This window comes from Wolffia australiana, chromosome 4 (assembly GCF_029677425.1).
Source record: "Wolffia australiana isolate 7733 chromosome 4, ASM2967742v1".
NCBI lineage: Eukaryota > Viridiplantae > Streptophyta > Magnoliopsida > Alismatales > Araceae > Wolffia > Wolffia australiana.
In genome coordinates, this window is record NC_135838.1 from 3,417,041 (window position 1) to 3,428,789 (window position 11,749).

Below are 11,749 nucleotides of genomic sequence, written 5' to 3' on the forward strand. Positions count from 1 at the left end.
CCATCATAAGACCTCCAGATTCTGGCAGAAGACATCAGAAAACTTTCAAAGCCACCAAAAAAGAAAGTCTGATCACAGAAGAAGTTCTCACAGATTTGAGGCGAAGAAACCGGAAGAAAAAAGATCGATCGCGGCCCACTGGCCGTGATTTTCGAGGCCATCAAATAGAATCAGTCTATCTATCAAACTATATATCTGAACAAAAATATGTAAATCTATCTATCCGTATAATCCTTCTATCTATCAAAGTAGTTATCCATAAATCAATCAGCAAATCTCATAAGAGAAAACCCATCATAAGACCTCCAGATTCTGGTAGAAGATATCAGAAAATTTTCAAAGCCACCAAAAAAGAAAGTCTGATCACAGAAGAAGAAGAAGAAGTTCTCACAGATTTGAGACGAAGAAACCGCAAGAAAAAAGATCAATCACCGGCCACCGGCGGACGGATTGAGAGCGAAGAGCATGTTGTTTCCTCCGGGAAGATACGCCACATTGGGGGATTTCGCCAGAGTTCCCGCAATCTCCCTGGAAGCTTCAATCCTCCTCAATTCGATCAACCCACTACCCGCTTTCGCCGTCGCTTCAGAGATCAACCGCGCAGATTCACTCTCCCCCTCCGCTCGAATCACAGTGGCGCGCCGTTCTTGATCGGTCTTCATCACCACGTACTTGGATCGCTCGGCTTCCTGCTGGGCAACCTGCTTCTGCTCCACAGCCCGGGAGAACTCCGGTCCGTAGGACAAATGGGTGATGGAGACGTCGTCGAGCTCGATGTTGAAGTCCTTGGCGCGACGAACAAGGCTGTCGCGGACCAAGGCGGAGACTTGCGGCCTGTCGGTGAGGAGCTGATCGGCGTTGAATTGGGCGACGACAGCCTTCAGGACTTCGTTTCCAATCGAGGGCAGCACCTTCTCATCGTACTCGAGCCCCAGCGTGGTGAAAATGGTGGGCAAGCGCTCGACTTGGGGTCTCGCGAGCACGCGGAGCGTGAGATTGACCATTTGCAGGTCTTTGGTGCCCGATGCGGAGGAGAAGGAGTGGGGGCGGGTGCGAATGTCGAAGATGTAGGGCTTCTGCAGCCATGGAATTAGGAAATGGGTACCTTCGCTGACGGTGGTGTCCAGAACGCCGCGGAATCGATCGAAGATGACCGCGCGCTCGCCGCCATCGACGGTGTAGAGGGAGGAGTTGAGGAGCGCCGCGCCCGCGCCGAGGCCGGCCGCTACTCTGGCGAGGTTGGTGAGGAAGGAGACCGCGAACTGGCTGCCCGCCATGGCCAAGCTCGAGCGCAAACCCTAGCTAGGGTTTTCTCCCCTTCTTCTTCTTCGTCTTCTTCTTGTTCTTTCTTTCTTCTTGTTCAGCAAGAAAGAGTTTGGGCCTTGCATTGTAGCCCGGTATTGGTTTTTTAAAGGCCTGTTAAAGTGAATGGAGGTGAGCATTTTGTAGTTGGTCTCGTACTCGTCATATGGGTCGGTCACGTCGGTCGAGTCGATTAGGTCGGACTGTGCATCACCGTCTAGGACGGAGCACCATTTTTTTAGAGGTTTGTCCGAATTGTCAGAGTCGTCCCGTCCAGAGTTCGTCCCGTCCCAAATATTTTCGTCAAATAGGTCGCTGACGTCAGTCGGGTCGATTAGGTCAGACTGTGCATCAGCACCCAGGACGGTGAACCATTTTTTTAGAGGTTTGTCCGAATTGTCGGTATTGTCCAGTCCAGGGTTTGTCATGTCCCAAATATTTTCGTCATATGGGTCGGTCACGTCGGTCGAGTCGATTAGGTCGGACTGTGCATCATCCTCTAGGACGGAGCACCATTTTTTTAGAGGTTTGTCCGAATTGTCAGAGTCGTCCCGTCCAGAGTTCGTCCCGTCCCAAATATTTTCGTCAAATAGGTCGGTGACGTCATTCGGGTCGATTAGGTCAGACTGTGCATCAGCATCCAGGACGGTGAACCATGTTTTTAGAGGTTCATCCGAATTGTCGGTATTGTCCAGTCCAGGGTATGTCATGTCCCAAATATTTTCGTCATATAGGTCGGTCACGTCGGTCGAGTCGATTAGGTCGGTCTGTGCATCATCGTCTAGGACGGAGCACCATTTTTTTAGAGGTTTGCCCGAATTGTCAGAGTCGTCCCGTCCAGAGTTCGTCCCGTCCCAAATATTTTCGTCAAATAGGTCGGTGACGTCATTCGGGTCGATTAGGTCAGACTGTGCATCAGCATCCAGGACGGTGAACCATGTTTTTAGAGGTTCATCCGAATTGTCGGTATTGTCCAGTCCAGGGTTTGTCATGTCCCAAATATTTTCGTCATATGGGTCGGTCACGTCGGTCGAGTCGATTAGGTCGGACTGTGCACCATCATCCAGGAGGGTGTGCCATTTTTTAGAGGTTTGTCCTAATCGTCCTGTCCAGAGTTCGTTCCGTCCCAAATATTTTTGACCACGTCCCGTCCCATCTGAAAAGCGTCCCATCCGACGTTTCGGACGTAAAAATATGTCACCTTACTCTGTCATCAGTCCCGGCCCATCATTCGACCGTGAGCAATTAAACACTCTTAAAAAATACATCCATTGAAATTCCAATATATGTTTACTTTATAGGATTCAGATTCATGGATCTCAATCTCATTGTTTTTATTCACAGTAATATTTTTCTTTCCCTTCCAATCATTGAAATAAATATACAATAGTTTTATCCAACTGTTAATTGATATGGATTTTGGAGAAGTTATGTTTGAATGCACTCATTTGGGTAACTTTTATTTAGTTTATCATACTAACAATCGTCTAAAATTAAATTGGATTAAATGAATTGAAGTAAATTGATTGTATTAAAATAAAATGTTGTCTTGCATTAGTTATCCATTTCTATTATGTTTAATAGCATTTAATTAAAGAATTATTTACACGCTACTCTTCAATAGTGTTTGTCCTCCAAGATCCATTCTGAAATCCCAGATCGCCAACTTTGGTATCAGATATCCGGGAAAAACAAGACGATTCGAATGACACTATCGGATATCGGGACAGATATCACCCTCCTGTGGAGGGTGGAGAATATGGGTACCAAAAATCAGATCTCAGAAACAATTGAGGAAACATGTCCCACTTTAATAAGTTTTGAAAAAAAAAAATTTGTGCATATTTTTTCTACTCAGTTTATGAATACTTAGTGGAGAGTGAAAAGGTGTATACAAAGAAAGATGGGGAATTTCATACCCCAAATAAGTTATCCAATATCTGGATATTGATTGAGGATACCATTTTTTCCCCCTTCCCATATCGAATTCGGCATTCTGAGCGAACCCTACTCTTCAGAATCTGTCATTTCCTCTAATTCATGACCAAACCCCCATACAAATCAATATAAATATCTCTTTCATTAGCTATGAATTTGATTAATTATGACAATGATCACCCTCATTTGTTTAAGCCAAACATAGATGACAATGATTAAATCAGCCAATTACGATGATAATTCCAATTCATCATTCATCCATATAAAAGGAGACTTTTCAGAGTAGAATACTAGGATCAATGAAAACAACGACGAGCAAACCATGATGAATTATCATTATCGTCACATTTTGTCATCCACGGATGACAAAATGCAGGGATGATAATGAATAAATGACAGTGATGAATTTGTCATCATCCCTCAGCCTTGCTCTCCGACGAGACACGTCTAGCTAATCCTGTCAATCTATTTCCAGCATCATTCTGCTGGATTAACCATAGATTCAGCAAAAAATGGGAAGGAATATCTGCTTAAGGATGAATTATCTACAATTATATCAGAGCCTGATATATTCAGCTTGGGTTGAAAATCTCTGCATTGTATCATGAATCAAGGGGCTCCACGGCTGTCTTAAAGAGAAGGATATGAACCTTTTCGATGGAAAAGTATAGAAAACCGCCGAAAGAATGCGTGACGTATGACCCGAAGCTTGTTCCCACTATGCAGTGCCAGGCCGACCCGTATTCCTTGTCAAACTCCTGAGAATTTCAAAGGCTAATGAATACTTTAGAAACTTTGAGTTTTCAGTATATGATACAGAGATCAAAAGAAACTTCGATTCGAATTTGAATGACAGATATATATAGGTATGAATGGTTCCAATTATATCTGTCATGGATAGCTTCTTTAACAACATCAAATTTTATCAATGGTTGCGCATTAATTAAATGAAGAAGAACATCCTAATTTCAGTATATGATGTAACTTAGAAGATAATAATATGAATCATAGCCTCCAAAGTTGAAGTGGAAAGTTCGAGGTGAAAATTGGACTCTAAATTTGAATGACAAGAACGGTTGCACATTAACAATGTGAATAAGAACCACTGAGATTCAGCTTTTGATGTCAAGTTTAAAGTGGAAATTATAAATTCAATTTAACTGAATGGGAGAAAGAGAGAGAGCGAATGCAATAACAATTGCACATAAAGAATAAGACGAAGAACATCCGAATATGAATTTCTTAAATTTTTGAGAGGAAATTCTAATTTGAATCGGAATGACACAGGGAGAGAGAGAGAGAGATCATCCGAATGTCAGTAAATGATGTAAAGTTTACAGTGAAAATTAGATACTGAATTGGAATGACACAGAGAGAGAGAGAGAGAGATATCAAGAACAGCTGCACTTAAATAACACAAAAAACGCGTGATGAAAGTTGCAAGTTATTTTGGGATTTGAAATCGTGATTCGGGTCCAAACGACTAGATTTACCGATTCAATATTTAAATCAGTGTTCTGCCTCCACACGCTCCGATGGTCAAGTTGACAAAAACGATTTTTCTTACGGATATTCAAATTGACGAAGAGGTTTTGAAATATTTCAAGAGCTTCTTCATATTCCAAAGGATAGCAAACGCTTTAAAATTCCAAACTATTGCATATGATCCAAAGTTTAAAGAGGAAATGAGATTGTGAATTTGATAGAGATATAGAGCGAGAGTACAAGAAATAGTTTACTCCATATTCCAAAGGATAGCAAACGCTTTAGAAATTCCATTGTTTTGGTTGAGAGAGAGAGAGAGAATGCAAGAAATATTGTACTTCGTAATCCAAAGGATATCAAACGCTTAATCCAAAAGATTATATATGATCCAAAGTTTAAGGCGGAAATGAGACTGTGGATTTGATTGAGATAGAGAGAGTACAAGAAATATTGCACTTCATACACCAAAAGATAGCAAACGATCCAAAACTCCAATTTTTTGCATATGATACAAAGCTTGAAACGGAAATGAGATTGAGAATTTGATTGAGAGAGAAAGAGAGTACAGTAAATCTTGCACTTTAACGATCTAAAGAAGAACACGAGATGGAGCAACAACTTGAAATCGAAATCTGGCTCCGAACGACAAGAACAGCAGATTACCCAGAAAAGAAGAAGAACTCGAATCCGATCAAAATCAAGAAGAAATAGTCGGGATTTGCCCAAGAAAAACCCCAAAAACCAGAAAAAAAGAGAGAATTCCAGCGTACCTTCTTCAGCGTCTGAGCGAGGCGCTTGCTCTCGAGCCTGCGCATCCCCACCAAAGCCTCCTGCGCGCATCGAACAGCCCTAGCCTGCATCCTGGCGGGCATATCCGCCGCTCTTATCCGGACCTCTCCCGACCCTTCTCGAACCTTCGACTGACCCACATTCCCTGGCCCCTTCTCCTTGCCCCCCAACCCCTCTCCCCGCTTCTCCATCCTCAAATTCCTCCTTCTCCCCCCGCAGAGACGACCAATTTCACCGATTTCGCCGATTTCCACTCTCAAATCGCCATAATTTCAACTTTTTTCGCCGTATCTCGACCTACTTCCGTGAATCGATCGATCTTTCAGCACTGTTCTCGTCGCCACGTTGGGCTCCAGCAGGGGTTGCGTGCTGGAGAGGCACCCTCCACCACTGCCCACGAACTGGAACATGCTCGGTTGCCATCTCTGCACCTCAAATCCAAAACCCATTGCGCAAAAAAGCTTATTTAATTCCCAGAAGGCCTCCACTGTTCATAGAAACCTCGCTGGCCTGCTTTGATTAATCTTCTGCAGTTGTGCGGTTGTGCAGTTGGGTCAATCATCAATTCTTGGAACTTGGGAAAATAGTGTAAACTAGTGAACAGTGATGCAAGAGATGATGTAGTTTATGGAAGATTTTATCTCATGGAACCATCTGAGTTAAGAAATTGATGGGAAGTCACTATGGATGTAGTGTCATGCTTTTGTGCCTTTTCACTCGAGCAGCCGAGTTATGGTGTGCATAAATGACGATGATGATCATCATCATCATTATTATCATCGTCACCGTCATCATCATCATCACGTGAAATGTCTAATTCCCATAAGTGCTCACTATTCATGCATACATTGCTGGCCAGCTTTGATTAATCTTGTGCAGTTGTTCAGTTGGGTCAATCATCAATTTTTTGGGACTTGGAAAATAGTGTAAACTAGTGAACAGTGATGCAATAAATGATGTAGTTTATGGAAGATTTTATCCTGTGGAACCATCTGAGTTAAGAAATTGATGGGAAGTTACTATGGATGTAGTGTCGTGCTTTTGTGCCTTGTCACTATAACAAGTGAGTTATGGTGTATAAAAATGATGATGATCATCATCATCAGCATGTTAAATGTGTTGAGCTTTACTTGCAAGGATCCCATGAATAGACACTAATTAAAGCTTATAAATTAAGAATGCATCAATACAGTTAATTGTGCTGGCGTGATCTCGGCCTTCTTGAAGCTTTTGTGGAGCCACCGTGACCTTGTCGAGCTTCCTTGAGCTGTCAACGGTCCTGGTCGGCCTTCCAAACCACAGGAAGGAGGTTTCCCACCAAGCTTGTAGATTTTCATTGGAAGATGACCTAAGAATAATGATAAATGTCTTTTAAAGGTAGAAGAGGTGACTATTTAGGCGACAATGACACAGACTACCTCTGGGTGGTTCTCGGAAGACCACTGGATCTTCTAGCAGCTTTTCCACTACCGAAATCTGCCAACTGGCCAACAGGAATGACGGTCGGAGGTAGAGAAGGACAAATAAACCCCTGCCCGTCTGATCTCTCTAACTGAGGGACCAACGGCTGAGATTAGATCGCACCCATGGACCCTTTATCTTCTAGTGTACCCTTAACCTTGTCAGTTTCATCCCTTGTATTTGTCAGCATTTGTCACCCAATCAGCTTCATTCCTCTTGTGGGCCTCGGCATCCTCATCAACAGCCTCCAACCAATCACATCGTGTGATAGAAAAGAAACACAAGGATAATGTAGGTTTTTGATTTTTCTGTCCAATCCTCTTCGATAAGATCATATGATTGAGATTATATTCTTGTATTTAAAGAACATGACATTATGTTATGGGATTCAGGTTGGGTTGGCTCGATGCCTGTTTAATCCTTGTATCTTTTTTTCTTAAGGTCCCGCCATGTTGGTTTGCGATGCCATCTCTTCTAGATCTTCATCAACCTAGTCAGCACCATGGCTTAGAAGACATATAGGTTAATCTCATATTAGAAAAAGAATCGTGGCCCCTATAAAAGTGATCAAATATGATATCATTCAAATTAAAAAAAAACTATAAACCTCATATTCTGCCTTAGCTCCATTTGAACTTGATATAGAGACGTGAGCTTTTATTTGATGTATAGAATAATTGATAAACTCAAATTTTTGTGTGTTAGTTATGTCATTTATTTGTAATTATAAACTCATACTCGGTGTAATAAAAATAGTTAGTGCCGAGTAATAATGGTCTCCATAGGGAACTATGATCATGAATTAAGCAGTCTTTAAATTTTAATGAATGATACTATAAAGAATATTCAAAAGATAATATGTTGGGAGAAAAGAAAAATGGCGAGACCAAAATTTATAGATCATCAAGATTAGTATTAAATGTGAAAGATAGAAGAATGTGAATGCATATTGAGTGGGATGGAAGATGAACAAGGGAGCATAGAAATGATAAAAATGCTATGAGGGGGAACATGAATATATTCCTACACTTTAGGTATGAAAATGCAGGAATGATGGAATTAGTGTTCGCCCATCTGATATATATCTGATATTGGACAATCAATGTCCGATATTCAAATGAAATTGAGACGAATTCAGATACCAAGTATCGAATATAGGACAGATATGACAAGTGCACCCAATATCGGATATTGGAATGGACATTGCATGATTCGGGACATGGCAGATGCCAGTACTAGATATCAGAAATCAGAGTCCGTACCAAAATAGGTATTCGGATATTGAGCTTTGGATGTGAAATAAATTTTCGAAGGATGCATCGTCCCATATGTAAGGAAAAGAAAATGAAAACAGGGTAAAATTTGTCAAATGAAATCATTAAGAAATCAAATGCACTAGCGGAATATCTCGGTAGTCGTTGATGACTTGGTCTATCCAGACTTAGACCTCGCTATTTGGACGTCTTTTGACTTGACTCAGCTAATAAATGGCCCAATGGAAATGTGACATTTCTCTCATTTTTAACTTATAAAATCAATTCAATATTGTTTATTTCATTTTGCTATACTTAATATTATCCAAACATATCAAAAAATATGTCCAATAGCTTAATAATGTATTTATATGTTTCATAATAAGGCAAAAAACTTTTTAAACTATTGTTCAATTTACAATGTTGAACAACAAACAACTAATATGCGATATCGTCATCTAACCCCTGAGACAAAGACCAATGCCGGTATCAGGATTGGGACAAAAATATTATCACATACTGGTACTGTAGCAACCGATACCCAATATCATCATCCAGTACCAGGATATTGGTATTTTGCTTTCTGATAACCAGTACATCATCCTTATTTATGTCATTGTCCAATATCAGGCTTGGGATGACCAAACATTGTGTAGAATGGCGAGGGAATAGTGAGAGAATCATAATACACAAGGCCTTAAAAAGTGTATAATATTTTGGATGCGATTTGAATGGAACTCTTCTAGTTGTTGCTAATTGGATGGAACTATGTTAGATCTTGTTGTTAAATGGACGGAACTATGCTAGATATTGTTGTAAAATTGATGGAACTTTGGTAGATGTTGTTTTTAAATAATAATAAAAGATAAGGCGAGGCAGATAATATAATAAGGTTGGCCATTTTCCTGGCTTCGTGCGACCAGTGCGAAAAGAGTCTGATGTGCGGTCCCGGCCGATTTTCCGGACCACATATCGGACAGTTCTACAGTACTTCGCACTGCACACGACCATGGTCGTGTGCGGTGCAAATGTGCGAATTTGTTCATTTTTTTCATGCAGAGTGAGGAGGCGAGAGTCTCGTTTCTAGTTTCCTCCTCCTCCACTCTTTGGCAGCCAGTCTGATGTAGTAGCGAAGCCAGGAAAATGGCCGACAAGCTTTTGCCTTGGACAGACATTGACAAGCGAGAGATAGGTCAAGAGCAGTGAAAGGGTTTCGTGACCTGCATGTGGACATGGTCGTTATGTTCTTTTTGTTATAAAAGAACAAAAAATTCGCACAAAAAACCACACAGGGCCTTGTTCTTTGTTTTTTTCAAAAACAAACAAAATTCGCACAAAACTAGAACATAATTCGCACAAAGTGAGAAAAGAACCACACACGAGTCTATGCAATGTTCTGTTCAAATTTGTTTTTGTTCTGTAAACACTTCGCACAACAAAAACAAAAACAACTGCGTTTACCTGCATGCAACCACTCCTTTTGTTTCCCTTATCTGTAATCAACAGACTTGACAGGCTTTGTATCATTCTTCTTCTTAATATTCTTTGCCCTGGCTTTTTAAAATGAAATAGTATTTCATCTCAATAGAATGAAATAGTTTTTTTTTTTGTCTTCACAAATCAACAGACTGTTCTAGCTTCTTCTTCCTCTTATTCTTCATCTTGAAAAATCAATGGCCTGCAATTTTTTGCACTCCTCTTCACACATGTATTGACTGAACTGGCTTATTCTTCTTTTAGCACTTCACCGCGTAGCTTACAAAAATGAAGCAGGATTCGTGATAGACTCAGTCTGACTGATCAAATAATGTCAAAATTACTGATTTAAACGAGGGAGTACCATGAGAGTTTAATGTCGGATACAATACTAAATCCTAATTTTCTGAACAATAATGACCATACTTTCAAAATTTCTAAAAATCATGTCGACAGATTTCCTCATAGTCTGAAAGTCCATTTTACATGACATCACGCATTTACAACTTGTTTCGCGCTATAAAATAAGAGAATTTCAATAATGTCAAAAGACTCATATAATTCTTATATCATTCTTTCAAAATATGATCTCATATCATTCCCTTTGCAAATACGATAATACCACATTCGAATTTCGCTATGAATCAAGAGTATCTTAATTATGTCAAAAAATTCGTACCAAAATGTTTTTATATCGTTCTTTCAAAATATAATCTCAAAAAATTATCTTTGCAACAGTGATTATACATTTTTGAATTTCACTATACTAATTTGATTTAATATATAAATTAGCGATATTACTATGACATTCAAAAGGTCCATTTAACTCATATCATGCATTTACAAGCTTTAAGAATCAACATTAGGCAAGAAAACATTGGAACGGAAATCGGTAAAATGCAAAATTAATTAAAATGTAGGCTCTCAGTGAAAGGCCAGAGTTGTCCACATAGTACAATCGCAGCCTCAAGCTAGAACCCACAATCGAAGCAGTTTCTCTGTTCTGAGAAGATATATCTCACTGCGAAAGGGCTAGTTGTCCGCTTCCCCCAGATCTTCAATCAGCAATGCTCAGCAAGGAAGAATTTCAGCAGAAATTAAGCTTCGATTGCCAAAAGAAGAGACAGAGTCACGAGACAGACGATTAGCCCTAGCGCAGAAGACGACCAATTTGATCCCTCAGAAGTAGATTGCCGCTTGGAGAGGAAGAACTCGCTGTCGTCGAACTGCAACTATACTTTCGGTGTGGTTAAAGCAGTCATCATCATCGAGCTTTACATGCAGAGATTATATTGACCAGCGAGAAAATTAAAAAATCGGTGAAATAACAATTTAGTTTCTTGTCTACGATTTGAGACAAGATCTTCATCAAGCTGTAGAATGATTAGGTCGATATCTTCGTGAGGATCACTCGGACTCCAAGAATAGGTTAAGATCTAGCAAAAAAAAATGAATGACTACTGAAAAATCTTGATGACAAGGCGTTCGTTAGGAGAATATATGAAATCTGAAGTGTCGGCGTCATCGAGGAAGAAACAAAACCTCGCGAAAAAATCTTAAGAAATTCCTGTAGAACCCACGAGAAAATGCAATGGCGACCACCGGAAGAAGGATCCCGCATGTCCAGGGGTGCCTTCCATCTGGCACACTAACCATCTCCCGATTCTGCAATCCCATCGGAATCGGGAAGCAGATCGAGAGAGAATAATCGAAGATTGTGCTCGCCCGACGAAACAAACCTCCCTCTTTTCAAAACCCTAGTTCATACGCTCGAATACTTCAGAAATCTTATATATAAGATTAATCGCTGAGTAATTACCCCTTGACCTTGATTTTATCACAATATTGCCATTATGCTTTTTTGTGGACCGTACGACTGTTGGGATATCCACGTGACGGAAGACGTGACGGTGACGGCGATGAAGTGGATGAGGTGTGACGTGTGATGGGTTAGCCGTGACAGTGGCGGGGTAGTCCGGACGCGTGGCGTGACGAATGATGTTAATAATTAATCCGTCACGGATGATGACCGTGACGGTATTTTA

General features: G+C 40.6%; 2 protein-coding genes and 1 long non-coding RNA gene across 3 annotated transcripts; all 3 read right to left on the minus strand.

The window, feature by feature from the left end:
• Positions 1-325: 325 nt before the first annotated feature.
• On the minus strand, positions 326-1,371 carry LOC144701645 (prohibitin-3, mitochondrial-like). The gene has a single exon (XM_078573365.1). It carries the CDS (start codon positions 1,275-1,277, stop codon positions 429-431), a length of 849 nt encoding a protein of 282 aa, XP_078429491.1. The 5' UTR covers positions 1,278-1,371; the 3' UTR covers positions 326-428.
• Positions 1,372-3,741: 2,370 nt separating this feature from the next.
• On the minus strand, positions 3,742-5,969 carry LOC144701646 (uncharacterized). Its single transcript, XM_078573366.1, has 2 exons — positions 5,496-5,969; positions 3,742-3,998 (listed from the first exon to the last, which is right to left on the minus strand). The coding sequence occupies exons 1-2, from the start codon at positions 5,703-5,705 to the stop codon at positions 3,843-3,845; spliced, it is 366 nt and encodes a 121-aa protein (XP_078429492.1). The 5' UTR covers positions 5,706-5,969; the 3' UTR covers positions 3,742-3,842.
• A 4,624-nt stretch (positions 5,970-10,593) lies between these two features.
• Positions 10,594-11,519, minus strand: LOC144701647 (uncharacterized). The gene is made up of 2 exons (XR_013581070.1): positions 11,247-11,519; positions 10,594-11,140 (listed from the first exon to the last, which is right to left on the minus strand). It is a non-coding gene; the product is annotated as an uncharacterized LOC144701647 (long non-coding RNA).
• Positions 11,520-11,749: the final 230 nt, after the last annotated feature.